General features: G+C 31.6%; 3 protein-coding genes and 1 pseudogene across 3 annotated transcripts; 2 read left to right on the forward strand and 2 right to left on the reverse strand.

Annotated features, from left to right (window-relative positions):
• The first annotated feature begins 3,322 nt into the window (after positions 1-3,322).
• Positions 3,323-5,250, forward strand: LOC106302029. Its single transcript, XM_013738543.1, has 7 exons — positions 3,323-3,486; positions 3,574-3,635; positions 3,721-3,804; positions 4,082-4,136; positions 4,557-4,692; positions 4,798-4,848; positions 4,953-5,250. Exons 1-7 carry the CDS (start codon positions 3,369-3,371, stop codon positions 5,050-5,052), a joined length of 606 nt encoding a protein of 201 aa, XP_013593997.1. The 5' UTR covers positions 3,323-3,368; the 3' UTR covers positions 5,053-5,250.
• Positions 5,015-6,284, reverse strand: LOC106302030 (annotated as a pseudogene).
• Positions 6,285-9,473: 3,189 nt separating this feature from the next.
• Positions 9,474-12,097, forward strand: LOC106306052 (inositol oxygenase 4). The gene is made up of 11 exons (XM_013742504.1): positions 9,474-9,585; positions 9,870-9,987; positions 10,085-10,166; positions 10,304-10,508; positions 10,824-10,883; positions 10,975-11,027; positions 11,175-11,297; positions 11,503-11,572; positions 11,677-11,755; positions 11,847-11,928; positions 12,057-12,097. The coding sequence occupies exons 1-11, from the start codon at positions 9,555-9,557 to the stop codon at positions 12,081-12,083; spliced, it is 930 nt and encodes a 309-aa protein (XP_013597958.1). The 5' UTR covers positions 9,474-9,554; the 3' UTR covers positions 12,084-12,097.
• LOC106306051 (cytosolic sulfotransferase 3-like) lies at positions 12,020-14,131 on the reverse strand. The gene has a single exon (XM_013742503.1). It carries the CDS (start codon positions 14,101-14,103, stop codon positions 13,114-13,116), a length of 990 nt encoding a protein of 329 aa, XP_013597957.1. The 5' UTR covers positions 14,104-14,131; the 3' UTR covers positions 12,020-13,113.
• Between the last annotated feature and the right edge of the window lie 1,135 nt (positions 14,132-15,266).

Consider the following 15,266-nt stretch of genomic DNA (forward strand, 5'->3'; position numbering starts at 1 on the left):
CTTGTGCCTATAGGCTCTTCGCAATTTGAAGAAGAAAGAACATATTGTGTAAAAATCTTTGGCTCGGTCAAATTTTATCCAGTTGTTTATAAAACTGTTGTTATCTAATTCATGTAATTTTTCAATGTTGATTTAAAAGCTCAAAAAACACATCTATACTGACTTTTTGATATTTTTTTCTGTGATTTGGATTTAAAAAGAGATAAAACTTTCGATAAGTTATGTAAACTCAGAATAAGTATTTAGCTTTAGAAAGCATTTACATGTTTCAAACTTATAATATATACATATATAATGTTTAAAATTATGCATATAAAACCTGTTTAAAATGTGCCTAAATATGTTTCTCTTCTTTAATGTGTTAATCGTATTATATATAACATTATTTTAAAAATTCAAAAAGTTTATGTCACATACAAAAAACCATCAATAAAAAATATAATTTTCCATCTACAACAAGAAAAATGAAAAATTATAAACATATAAATTTAAATTAAGAAAAACTAACATTAGAAAAAACAAGAAGTTAATGTAAAAGAAAAAACCGAAAAAATCTCTAGTGATGAATAAAAACAAATGAACTCGCAGCAAAGACAATGGTCTCTATTAAAATAAATATAAATAATGCAAATTGCCGTTATAAGTATTATTATTATTATGTTGTGAACAAGATCGTCTATATTCTATACGTTTAAAAACACGGAATGGTAGGTATAGTCCAGAGGTTGCATGCAACGGAAATATAGGCATTTCTTACATGATGCACCTATAAAACAATAAACTAAGGGCAAACTAATTAAAGTATACATGTACATCGTAAAGCAAAACAAATAGAGCTTAAACATATTGATATAAGTTTTTTATATACACTTGTTTTAGATAATCACAAGATCGAAAACAAGGACTGAATAATTCAATATGCATACTTGTTAATATATAGTTACAGTTTCAGATGTTTGTCAACTGAATCAATTCGTCCACTTTTATACGTATATATTTTCGTTGATTATACCTATATGGATATGTAACTTTTGTTATGCCATTCACTTGTAACAAAGTACAATTGTTTCTTTGAGTTTATACTTTGACTTGTATAACTATATATATTATACTTTTTTTTGGAGCAAAACTATATATTATACTATATATGTAAATAATGCTTCTACTTATACAGCTATACAAGAGAATTATTTGATTTGACTACTCCGTTAAAACAGAAATCTCATTAGTTAAGTTTATTAAAATGGAGTTTAAAAGCGTCAAAGAAGTATTAATAAATTGTGATTAGTGGACTTTGCATGCATAATTATTTTTAAAATAATCACCGATTCGACACTTAGTCTATTCTATCTACATGCTTGAAGTCTTTCTACTTTTATACTTTTGACATTATACATGCGCATGTCTCTATCTCCGTGTCTAATATAATTTCCTTTTTGGTCAAACTCTAATACAATCTCTTATATTCGTTTTATACTTTGATCATGTGTATCAGTGTATGCAATGTCAACTGATCATTAATCTCATTAATCTTTCGTTTTCCGGTTTATATATATTATATACCAATTAAGTAATCGACGGGACGCATAAACCATACTTTTTAGGTATATCGGCTACGTGCTGTGCTTCTCCGAATAGATTAACTAACGCGTAGAATTTTTGGGCGCCTCTTATATACAACAAGCTTGGAAAGTCTTTGTACGTAAAATGATTTTGACTTTAAGTTCATGTGTATTTTATAATGGACACATTTATGATATTTTGTTGCTCGTATATATAGTCAAACTATTTAAAATTTGTATTTGTGGTTTTGTGACAAGTGCAAGGGTAGACTTTCCAAACTTCCGTATTAAAAATATATTTGTGAGATCATTTATATTTTCAGACAATGAAAATTCGTAGAATACAATATCGAAATCTTATTGTCCATGACTAATGCTGAACAGATCCCAACCCTTGACGATGACCAGAATAAAAGAAAGTATAAGTCCGGACCTATTTTGAGACTTGAGTGATCATTTCTCATTTGGTCCCCTTTTCTCAGGGACTCTTTAAGTCTTAAGTCTTTACTATAAAACCAAAAAAGTATGTTCTACCCTTATGTATTATGACATTATCACTTTAAAATATCTTACTATTCTAAATTAAAATGTGAAGAAACAAAACTCGCATACACACACGTCCGATCGGAGTCCTTAGCATTTTCCAACTTGGTGCTACTTTTTGTGGGAGTCAAAGGTCAATCGTAACAACTGGGAGAATCTTAGCCGTCAGATCAGTCCTCACCTCACACGCGGAACATGCTTGCAGGCTGGTCTCATTATTAACTACGTAGGTCTCATCTTCGTGTCGTTCTTATGAGCTGCTCGGCAGTTATATTCATGGACTTATCTCTCTACACGTTACAAGTACAACAACCCGAAACCTACAAATAATTACACGCGTACCCATTACACAAACGTGGTTAGGTAAAAAGTGTGTGTATCAGTTTTGGTTACCAGATTTGAGTTGGAAGTTCTATCTACATCACCACAAATCTCTCTGTTCCATTTCTTTTTTTTCTTAATGTAACCAAAAAGAATAATATGAGCAAGGCATAGTAATAGGCATGGCCGTACCCAAACCAAAGTACAGACCTAAACCCATCCGAAAAAACAGAAACCGAATCCAAACCGCTATACAAAAAATATCTGAACGGTACTTATGAGCTTAGTACTTTAGGGTTTGGGTATAATCCAAACCAAATCGAAATCCAAATTAGAATATGAAGATATCCGAAATTAGTTAAATATGTTAATGTTTTTATATATGTTAGATATTTTATAGTATTCTAAAGATTTTTTGTAGTTTGTTTTATTTGTTATTTTGAATAATTTTTATTTAGTTTTGATTATTTAACTAATTTTAATTAGATTTACGAATAATTTATATAATTTGAATTTTTTTTGTCAAATTTTCTGGTTTAAAAAAAAAAATATTGGGACGATTTCAGATATTGGTTGTAATCTGATCTGAACCAAATCTGGAAGGAACCGAACCCAACCTGATAATTTGTAAAATCCGAATAAGATTTATGAGCATAATACGGAAAATCTAAAAATCCGAATCAACCGAACCGAAACCGACGGGGACTCCGAACGTCCAGGCCTACCTAGTAATTTGTATTATTGTCCACATAGTTTTCTTAGCAAATGCCAAATGGGATATTGCTCTTTGTGGGCTCAAGAACTGGACTTTCATATATGGGCTTATAAATGGGCTCTGACTAGAAGGACTCTCCATGTCTTTCGCTATTAGTGGACAGACTCTCCATGTCTATGACGTTGAACATTTCCTAATTCGATCTAAATCCTCTGAAGAAAAAATCTATGAAGAAGTTAGCGAGAAGATGGCGGAGAACTCGTGGCGACGGCGAAGATGATGATGATGATAAGCTCGTCCTTCCTACTTTTGACGACATCGATTCTCGGCCTATCGATACTCAAGGTTCTTCTTCTTAATATTCGTCCTGTTAATTAAATTACTCAAGCAGATTCGTAAGGCGAGTTCGTAAACACTTTGTTCGTTATACAGAGCAAGAAGAGTACGTCAGGTCGCTCGAAGAAGCTCACGCTCAGCAAAGTCGTCAATGGAAGGTATGATCATCGAACAACAGTATCTAATACAAACTTGAGAGTTGTGGATTCTTAGAAATGTTTATATTCTTCATTGTGTGTGTAGAGCATGTTCGCGGTTCTTCTGGTTTGCTACGGAGCTTTCCTCTTCTACTCCAGTTTTCAGCAGTTCATGTCACCGTGGGAGCTGGTACGGTGTTCTCCTTAAGTTGAATTACAATTTAAAATTCAGTTTATGATTGATTCTGTATTTTTTTTTGGCTATGGAGAGGTGATAGGATACTAAAATTGATTTACTTTTTTGTATTCATAACACTAAGTTTGCCTCTGCGTGTGGAGTTATGTGTACATGTTTCGCTCTTTTTAGAACGGCATTATACAGATGTCCTTTTGTTTAAGATATGCATATTGTATTCTCTGTATTTCATGAGTTCTGAGGTGCTGTCATTTTTTTATTTTCTGAGCAGCGGTATCATGCCTACTTCATGGAAGATCTTAATTCATGGATGGTCATTTCAGCTGGTTTGTCTTACATCTCTGTGTTCTTACTTTGAATCCATGGTTTATCGCCTTTGTCTCTCGCCGTTAGATATAGTGGTCCAGAGAATACTATACTAGCCTTACTGCATAATCTCGTTTGCCAATTTGCCAATTTGGGAAAGAAACAGATATGTGAGACGCATATTAGTCTAATCCACACTTTCACATGGTCAATCTCTGGCTGTAGTTCCTGAGTATCACTTTTCATGTCTGTTGGTGGAATAGTGTAGAATGAGAAAGAGTGGATTGATCTTTGCTGCTTCTCTGCTTGTATGGTTATTAGATCCATTTTATGGCCATTGTGAAACCTTACTGCCATCACAAGATTTTGTTGCTTGATCATAAGTTTTTTTTTCTTCTTACAACTAGAAGAACACTTTTCACCTGATTTTTATGGATCAGAGTGGATTGCCATCATGGCTTGCTGCCTCTCAATTGTCGGGCTACTAGACAAGAAGAATGATCATGGACGGTGGTTCTGGTACTCTTGTGTTCCTGGATCTGCATTGGCCATCTTTTGGCTTTATTACTTGCTCAGGTACACTAGAGAGTCATCCTTTCAGATGCCATCTTACATTTGGTAGACATTCGTAATTACTATTATTAGAGTTGTGCTAATGATCTGTTCTCCCTCGTGGTCTAGGCTTCCGAAGTTCCGGTGGGATGTTATCTGGCTTCCTTTTGGCCCCCTTTGGTTGGTGCATCTATCCCGTATATATAACCTTATATGTCTAATATAGATCATGTGTGTGTGGCACTAATGTTTTGTATCCACTTACTCTACTTTGAATTTTGAAGCGGAGCTGGAATTTGTCTATACGTGGATCATCTACTGGAGGAATCATCTGAAGAAGTGAAAAAACTAAGGAACTATATGTATGCATATAAAGCAAGGTAGAGATAAAAAAAAAGTCATTCCAATACACTTGAGAGTAAATCTGTGATGGCAACAGTGCAAGTTTTGACTAAAAACAGAATGTTTCTGAATAATCTCTCATTATTGATGCAAAGCTATATCTTCCATGTCAATCATGAGAGATTTGTCTATAACTTTGTTTCTGTTATCTCTGTTGTGAGTAAGAAACATGGTTTTGTTCACAGTAATGAAACTAAAGAAAAAAATCTTGCAAACAAGTTCTGAGACTGATATTATTAAAGAGCTAGCATGACTGACGATCCCTCGGCTTCAAATTTTGGGTGTATCTGATTATCCATAGACAGGAAAGAAATTAACTTATGCTTCTAATGTCAGCAATGAGATCGATACTAAACCGCCAGTTCATGATTTTAAAAGCTTTTTCAGCGTTCAATGGAAGCATCTGTTTGTGGGGGTTGCTCTGTTTCTTCAAGGGTAAGTGGAGGGTAGTAGCCGGTGAAAGTGAAGCCTCTTCCGACGATCTCACCTGTCCAGTCCAAAAAGTGCTGCAGTACCAGCCTCTTCAACCTTCAAATCCGCACGATTCTTCCACAAGCCTTTCACGTGATCAACTCTCTTCCAGAACGACTCAGTACGTCCACGGATGCTACAAATCCACATAAACAAGTCAGTCACAGCAACAAAGAGACCATTAAGAAATCTAAAGTTGCTGGCTCCTGGATATGCTGCTTGTTCTCCTCGAGCAACTGTTTGTAGTAAGTTGTGCCGTGCTTTGACACAAACCTGGATGCTTCACATGCCTTTGATTTCAGTTGTAGCAACTTATTAGATGCCATCTTTCAATAAACTCTTCCCTATGCAATAAAACAAATTTGGATTTAGCAGCCACCACATGTAACAACAATTCCATTTATCAAATGCAATCAAAAGAGTTAATCTTCTTTAAAACTTGTAACAGAGACGAGAAACCAAAAGCAATTTTTTTTTTTGTACGTGAAATATCAAACAGCTCGATCTGAAATCAATGTCGACATAAACGAACCCTAGTCATCGAGAGTTTTGATCATCCAGCTCGATCTAAATAGCGAGCCGAAAGCGTGATCAGTTAATTCCCAAAAGGGGAAACGTGGAGGAGAAGATATTAAATTTCTCTTCGAGAAAGGACAAAAATGTTGACAATCTCAAAGGGATGTTGTAGTGGTGGTGGTGGTGTTACCGTTGGCGGATAAAGAGAAGCTGGGGATCAACGGAATCTCTAGACTTTGTTTGAGGTTTTAAAAGGATCGCTGCAGAACAAACAAATATTATCAACCTTATGTGGGCCTTCAGGCCCGATGGTTTATTAATTATTGGTAATCAATAAACAGCAATTATATCCCTAATTTATCACACACACAAAAAAACAGATTCCAAAAACAATGATCAAATAGATTTCATTAAAAAAATTAAACAGCAATTATACCCATAATTTATTTCAAAAAAATAATTGAAATTATCTCTTTCAATTTTTTTTTTAAGAAACGGTTTTCTTTTTGGAAAGATTTTTCTTCAGAAATTATAGAAAATAGTTCCTTAATATGAATGATATATTTCTGAATTTGAGTTTACTGAATAAGTAAAATATCTTCCTAATATCAATAAATATGTATAATATCTTCATAAAATTTGGGAAAACTTTTATAAATGTGTATTTAAAAATAATTTCTTAAATTTATATTTAGGAAGAATTTCATGAATATCTTACTGAATTTGATTTATATGTATATTAATAGGATGTTTTAAAATATGTATGATATCTTTCTAAAGTTGTGGAAGGCTTTCCTGAATTTGATATCTAGCTTTTATAATGATATATTATACATATTTAAAAGCATCTTTGTAAATTTTCCAAAAAAATATTTTTCCTAAATACACATTTAAATCAAATTCGAAAAGATGACATAATTCCAAAATATCCATATAAAATACATTCAGTAAATCTATTTACACATTTACGAATATATTCCTAAATTAAAGATTCTTATTTTACAAATTAAAGAAGATATCTTATCCGTTCAAACAAAAATCTTCAATGGCATGTATTAGTCTACAGAGAACCAATTAGATGCCAAACTTTCACATTACCGGAAGCAGAGAAAATGCAATACCCCATACCCTAACCACTAAACCAATATATATCTTCTAAACCGAAATCAACCAAATCACCTCTCAAAATTATTCAACCAGACCTCTTAAGTAAACCCAGGGGCGGATTACAGTACAAGCTACGAGGGCACGTACCCCCGACTACTTTTATAATCTTTGTCAATTAGAACTGTTCCGATAATCTACTGTAGCTATGTTGGTAAAAGTGCCCCCATTAGGTTTCAGTGTTGAGAGTTCCATCAACTCACAAATTATTTTATGTGCATTTAGTGTTATGTGTTGACACGTTTCAGTTTTATTCTTTTTATTTTTTTCCAGAATTATTTATTTTCTTATATATCTTTCTTTTTTTCTTTTGAACTGATTTTCATTATATTTTCATCTTTAAATTTACTTTTTTCCAAACAAGGTATAGATCATTGTCTTTAAATCCATATTATCAATTGCTAGTAAATAAAACATTAGTTAATTTTAAAATAGTAAACAATCTATTCATTTTTATTAAAACTTTAGAATTTAATTTTTTGTGATATGATAAGTAAAATTATGTAGTATAAATTGACATAATATTATATAGACTTATTTTTCTATACATTTAAAATTAATTTTATTTACAGTGTGTTGTTATGATTAATAATTTAGTAAAGTTTTTAAAAAAAAATTATATATATTATAAATATAATTTTATGAGTCGAATAAAATTATAGTTTATAATTATCTTGCTTATAATATATTATATAGACTTCTTGTTCTATACATTTAAAATTAATTTTATTTACAGTGTGTTGTTATGATTAATAATTTAGTAAAGTTTTTAAAAAAAAATTATATATATTATAAATATAATTTTATGAGTCGAATAAAATTATAGTTTATAATTATCTTGCTTATAATATATTATATAGACTTCTTGTTCTATACATTTAAAATTAATTTTATTTACATTGTGTTGTTATGATTAATAATAGTAGTAAACAGGTTTTTTTTGTCAGCAGTAAAAAAGTTTAAAATCATATATATAATTTTATACTTTATAATAATTCTACTTATAATATATTATTTATTTTAATTTAAAATTTGTGCTCCTGTCAAATGGTCTGTCTGGACCCGCCACTGTAAACCATCATCCTTTGGTATAGACAAACGGGTTGAGAGACGAGACTCCTAAAGGCTTAAATAAACAGATGAGATATTTTTATGTTGAGGTAAAGCTAACACAAAATATATTTGCATTAGACTAATAACAATGGGGGTGTTAAATCAGTTTTTCAACTGTTGAATACCATACAATGGTATAGTTGAAAGATAAAAAAATCTGAAGTGGATTCATCGTAATTGAAAGTATTGAAAGTTGAATATTCATGAGTGGAGTCTATTTTTCACTTTTTTTTTTATCTTTCATCTTAAACATTTAAGGTCATTTATTATGTAACAGATTATATTTTTGTAAAAAAAATTCTATTAAAAATTATAATCTTTTGTATTTTATAAATAGAAATTTGTTTTATTTGATTTGGATAAAGAAAAAAATATTTATTTTTATTAAATAAGTGTTAGATTAAACGGTGGGGTAGAGTGTGTAAGTTTATTAAACAAAATTATGGTAAAAAAAATACCAAAAGTGTGTTGAAATAATATGTGGAAAAGAAAAAAATGATGTGTCATGTTAAAAGTTATAAATTAGGGTGTTGAATCATTTTTTCCATCGTACATAGTCTTACATGTTGAAGGTAGGTGATGAGTAGATATTTCGTCATGCCTGTGTGGAAAAGCACATCTATAGAATTGAGATAACATATTAATATAGGCCACGTAATGCTGAGTCAATCCCAGCTTTGTATTACGGTGCATTGACTTGTACAAGGCTACAAATCAAGCGTTCATACTTTTGAGGACAAAATTCATTCATATTTTCAGGTTAAGGACACCTCTTTGTTATCGGGAAATTCAATCAATCTAGCAAAAATATCGGAAACTATAGAAAATTATCTAAAATAACTAAAAAACACACACTGAAAATAGTAATTACAAACCAGTCAAAACTTCCAAAACTCACATCAGAAAATCTTATCCCGGATTTTTTTATTGTCGTATTTTTTTTTCGTACACCTCAGATAAAACAAACAGTACAAGAAATATATATAAAAAGCCTTTTCTAATTTGGACAAATATAAAAACAGATTTGTTTGAAGAAATACATAATTCGTTAACGAGGGCTTAGATTTCGTCCAAATATCAAGGAGAGCAATTGTCTCCCAATTCAATCTACCACTATAAATAGCATACATTAAACTCGTAAAGTCTTCATCGCAAAAGATTAAGATCAAAGCAAAACCAGCTTTTTTTTTCTCTGCATTATTTCTCACCGTTCTTGGAAGATGACAATCTCTATTGAGAAGCCGATGTTTGGTAAGGAACTATTCTCCTAGATTCTTAAATTTTCCAGTTTCCCTAGCATTACAATGATAGCTTATGTTTCCTTCAAATATCAATGAGAGCTTATGTCAAAAACCAAATAGTTTTTCTTGTGGAAAACAACGATTTTATAGGAGTTTTTTCATAGAAATTTCAGCTAATAACATCGATATTATTTCGGCTTTTTGGGAAGAACAATGTATCTTCGTCTCTTTTTTCTAAATCCTAACTATTTTCAAGAAATTTATAATTTATATATTTACCTTTGTTCCAAGTAGAGGAAGTTTCTGCATTCCAGAAGAAGAGCGAGAACAATACCGGAGACTTAACAATGGCCAGCGAACACGATGAAGCATTCTTGGCGCCTGAGATGAATGCATTCGGCCGTCAATTCAGGTTTCTTTTTTTTCTTTTCTTCCCCCATCTATATAGAGTGGTACTTTCTATATACCTTGACCTGATCGATATGCATGCATTGGTTTTGCGGTCGCAGGAACTACGATGCTGAGAATGAGAGGCAGAAGAGCGTCGAAGAGTTTTACAGATTACAACACATTAACCAGACAGTCGATTTTGTAAGAGTCTCCAAATTAATTAGGGTTTATGAGACCTCTACAGTACCCTACATTTTGATCCATTTTAATAGAATTTGTTTCAACAATTTAGAGGTGATAGAAAATTTGTTTCATATTCAAATTTAATGTATTTGTAGGTGAAAAAAATGAGGGCAGAATATGGAAAATTAGATAAAATGGTGATGAGCATTTGGGAATGTTGTGAGCTCCTTAACGATGTGGTGGACGAGAGTGATCCAGATCTCGACGAGCCTCAGATCCAGCATTTGCTTCAATCCGCGGAAGCTATCCGCAAAGATTATCCTAACGAAGATTGGCTTCATCTAACCGCTCTTATCCATGGTAAATTTGTCAACACTCTTTTTTATGAATAATAAAAATATATATAATATGGCTTACAATTATGGAAAACTAGAATATGATATGTTGAAAGTTTCAAAGTTTCTTCGGTTTTGATTTCGTTTCAGTCTTTCAGATCAGTTCTGATCTTTAAATGATCTTTTAGTTGTTAGAAACATTTCACTTAAAGATAATTTTGATATCAAACTGATCCTTTGTTATTTTTTCCGTTTTAACTTTATTTGATTTTATCCAATTATATTGGATACACCTAATTGTGGTTTAGAATGATTCATCACACGAGTATTGAATTTTCAGATCTTGGGAAGGTTATTACACTCCCACAATTCGGAGGACTCCCTCAATGGGCTACTGTTGGTAATTTAAGCTAAATTTGTGATTAATGTTTAAATTGTCTTATTATATGTAATGAAACTAAATGTTTTCTCGCTTTCACAAAATCATTCAGGTGACACATTTCCTGTTGGGTGTGCATTCGATGAATCTAACGTCCATCACAAGGTAAATATAGTTGATTCAATCTCATTATAAAAAAGATTATCATATAGAAGTGTATAAAGTTGTGAAAACAAGTTCATATACACAAAATAGTGACTAAATAATAATTAACTGATCTAAAACATTTTTATTTTACTTGTTTTACACCAGTATTTTTCGGAAAATCCTGATTTTCACAACCAAGCCTACAACACCAAATCTGGTATTTACACAGAAGGATGTGGCTTAAACAATGTAATGATGTCATGGGGCCATGACGACTACATGTATCTGGTAATTGTTTTTGCTGGATTTATATAATTTATATTTTACATATCAAATATTGTCCAAATATTAAATTGATTTTATTTTCAATAAGTTGAATGATAATTTAATTGTTAACTATTCTATGTTCGAACCCGATTATAAAGTGACTAGTGACTAATGGTTAACTAATACTCCGTATGTATTAATTAAAGGTTAACTATTATATTCCTAGGTGGCTAAGGAGAATGGAAGCACCTTACCGTCAGCCGGACAGTTCATAATTCGATATCACTCATTTTACCGTAAGTAGTTCGATTAATTTTCTTATGATTTTAGATAATATTATAAATGAGTAATATTTAAGAATAGTAAGTTTTAGTTTAGTTAATTAATTATATATCTACAGCATTGCACACGGCTGGAGAATACACACACCTTATGAACGAGGAAGACAAAGAGAACCTCAAGTGGCTACACGTTTTCAAGTACATCTACATTTAAAACACGATTAATTAATTGAGTCGTAATCACAACTGGATCCTCTAAGTTGCTATATATCATTGTTATTTTATACAGCAAGTACGACTTGTATAGCAAGAGCAAAGTTCATGTTGATGTCGAGAAGGTCAAGCCTTACTACATGTCACTTATAAGAAAAGTGAGTATATACTGCATATTGTTATACAAAAAGAAAAAGTAATGATACAGGACGAATTGTCTGAAAGCACATAAATATTTCTTGAGTTTTCAACTTATTATTCTTTACTCTATTTTGAATTTTTACAGTATTTTCCGGAGAACTTGAGGTGGTGAGAATGTGGAGAGAAAAAAAAACTGGCTATGAAGTAATTAGTCCTGTGATTCACTTACAAGTTACAAAAGTTAACACATTGTCGAGTTAATGTGAATCTACGGCATAATTGTATTATATATTACATATATATCTTATGTTAATTATTTTCAGGTCGTCTCTAAATGTAATCACAATCATCCATAGCGAGTAAGAGTATGTACGCTGTGGTTGATATATAAGACCTGAGATTGATTTATTAGATAAATAATAAAATTTATTTATATTTTAAAGTAAATACGACTGGTGAACTCATTTTACTCAAGATTAGACAAATCATGTGTTTACAATATTGGAGTTTTTTTTTTGGTTTAAATGTTAACAATATTGGAGTTTATGAGTGAAATGCATAAACATGCCATATATGACCACTCAAAATCAAAATAAACACTAATAATACATGTATTTTAATAGTAATCCGAAACATCATGCTTTCTTCTGAGTCAACACAACAGCAGTTACAAAAAGAAGGGCGGCAAACATGTGTTACATGCACAGAGGAAAATATTTGATACCCTTCTTTTTGTAACTGATGTTGAGTAGAAGAGGAGAAAAAAGCATGATGTTTAAGATTACTATTAAAAGAATATTTTCTTTTTGATACCCTTCTTTTTGCAGCATTCTCATTACCGTCGTATGAACACATACATAATGAATGAAAGGAAGCATTAGGGAACACAAGTTGAGATTTTGCGGGTTATTTAAACAATTTTAAAATAGTTTTGATATATTTTTTCATACAGATTTGAGAGCCAACGTTTATTTAAATTCTTTTGTAAAATTTGAAGTTATAGATTAATGTTTCATTTGTTATGTCCAAGACGGTCTTGAGTCTTGACTATAGAAATTTACTTTTTATTAAAGAACACAAACAACACCCAGGGGAAGAAACACACACACACAAACAACACATGACATAACTCAGAATTCCAAAGCATGAAGCATACATAAGAACAAACTACTTTATAATTACAATGCATTTTAGAACATAACTCAGAACTTGAGACCCGAATCTTTGAGTTTCTCCTCCATGATCATGTCCATTTTGTTCCCCATTTCTGGAGTTAGATAATTCTTCCAGTCACCGACTATCCCTTTACGAAAATGGTTCTTGTTATCAATGCCATTGACCGATTCTCCGGTCATGTTAACCTCCAAACTTCTCAGCTTAGACAGAGAGCACATCTCCAAGATCTCATCCACACATCCATTTTTTTCTTCTTTCTCAGAAAAGGGACAACCCAAGAACTCTGCAAGCTTCTTGAGCTGAGCATGAGGATCTGTTTTCATGTCATCGTACTTCATAAACAGAACATGCTTAGGGTTTTCCAAGCTAGCTTTCCAATAACTCAGGATATGATCCCAAAAGGGACCAAACAAGGCAACCCCGCTGCAGAAGGACTCGAACATAGACCCGAGAATGTTTCTGTCCTCTTCTTTGTTCAGACACCTGCAAATGAAACGCCAACGTGACACCATACAATCCTTAGCATCCCTGCAAATGTACACTACCTTGCAAGGAGAGTATTTGAGAGCTTCTTGAAGAGTATGGAACGGCATGTGAGTAGAGAACACCCTTTGAGATGACGATGAGATCTTGGTCAAGTCCGGTTTGTGGGTGTCGCGATACAGATGCATCTCAAGAATCGGTACGAGGTCATGAGGGTTGTTGGATAAAAGAGGATGATCATCACCAGAAGAAGGGTTCTCTGATCTCTGGAAGAGGGCCACAGTGAGTGCCTTGATCCATAAGGTACCGGATTTAGGGAAAGATGCGATGATGATATCAGTGTCTTGAGGCTGAAGACCTCTCTGGACATTGAGGATACCTTGGAGGAAGTTGTAGTAATACCAAGTACCTTGGTATTTGCAGAGGTTTAGACCGAGGTATGGTTCATCTGAAGGAAGAGAAGAGATTAGAGTCTTTGTTTCTGAGGTTAAATCTTCTTCTCTCAAGTTAATCCATAACTCTTTCTTCTCCATTTTTTCTTTTGTCTTTCTTGGCGGACTTTTGTTTGGTTAAAATTTGTGTGTTTGCTTCCTAGCACTGCTATTTATATTGAAAAACCTTTGTATACTACTGATAGGAAATAGTTAGGAGACATCAAGTTAAAACATTGATCCAATTTCTTATTTACACATCATTATATAAACTAGATATTTCTCTTAAATATTATCTTACTACAACCTTAATAACATAACATTAGATAATTTTTATATATTGAACATTCTCTCCTCTCATGAAGCTACCTAAGAAAGTGATGCACCAAAAATTGACACATCATCTTTACAATTTTATGAATTTTTCCAATTTTTTCTTTTTCTTATTAATTATTCAACTCAAAATATTTTAACAAATTATTTAATAGTTCATAATCTTTTTATGAATCATCTTCTAATTCCAAATCTATTTTTTGGTGATGACAAATTATCATCTACAAATATATCATATTATTAAATATTTAAATCTGAAATTAATTTATATATATGTGTGTGTTTAAATGAATAAGATCGAAATATCATTTATTAATTTAAATCATTTATATATACTAAATAAATTTACATGGATATGAAAAGTCAATTTTTCAAAATTTTAATCTACATACAAAATTTTTGTTTTTTTATATACCATATTATTAAGTATTTAAATCTGAAATCTAAATTTTCTGAAAATGGGCAAAAAAACCCGAATCCGAAGAACCGAACCGAACCCGATCCGAAAAAGTAGTACCGAACTCGAACCGAAATTGATTAAATATCCGAACGGGTTCAAAATTTTGGTATCTAAAGAACCGAATCCGAACCCGACCCGAACCGAAGTATTTTAGGTACTCGAATGTATCCGAAATAGATTTATATACCTAAATATATTAATTATTTTTAGATTTAATGTATACTAAAAACATCCAAAATATATAAGATACATTTAAGTTGTCCAAAATATTTTAAAATATATACAAATAGTCAAAAAATAAATATCTAAAATAGCTAAAATATATTCAAAACACCAAAAATACTTGAAATATCTTTTGATTCTATATCAAAATATTGAAACCAAATCAATTTATATGTTCAGTTTAAGTATTTTAACATATGTTATTCAAATTTATATGTGATATTTTATTTTATTAATAGATTTTGAGAAA

Source organism: Brassica oleracea, chromosome C7 (assembly GCF_000695525.1).
Source record: "Brassica oleracea var. oleracea cultivar TO1000 chromosome C7, BOL, whole genome shotgun sequence".
NCBI lineage: Eukaryota > Viridiplantae > Streptophyta > Magnoliopsida > Brassicales > Brassicaceae > Brassica > Brassica oleracea.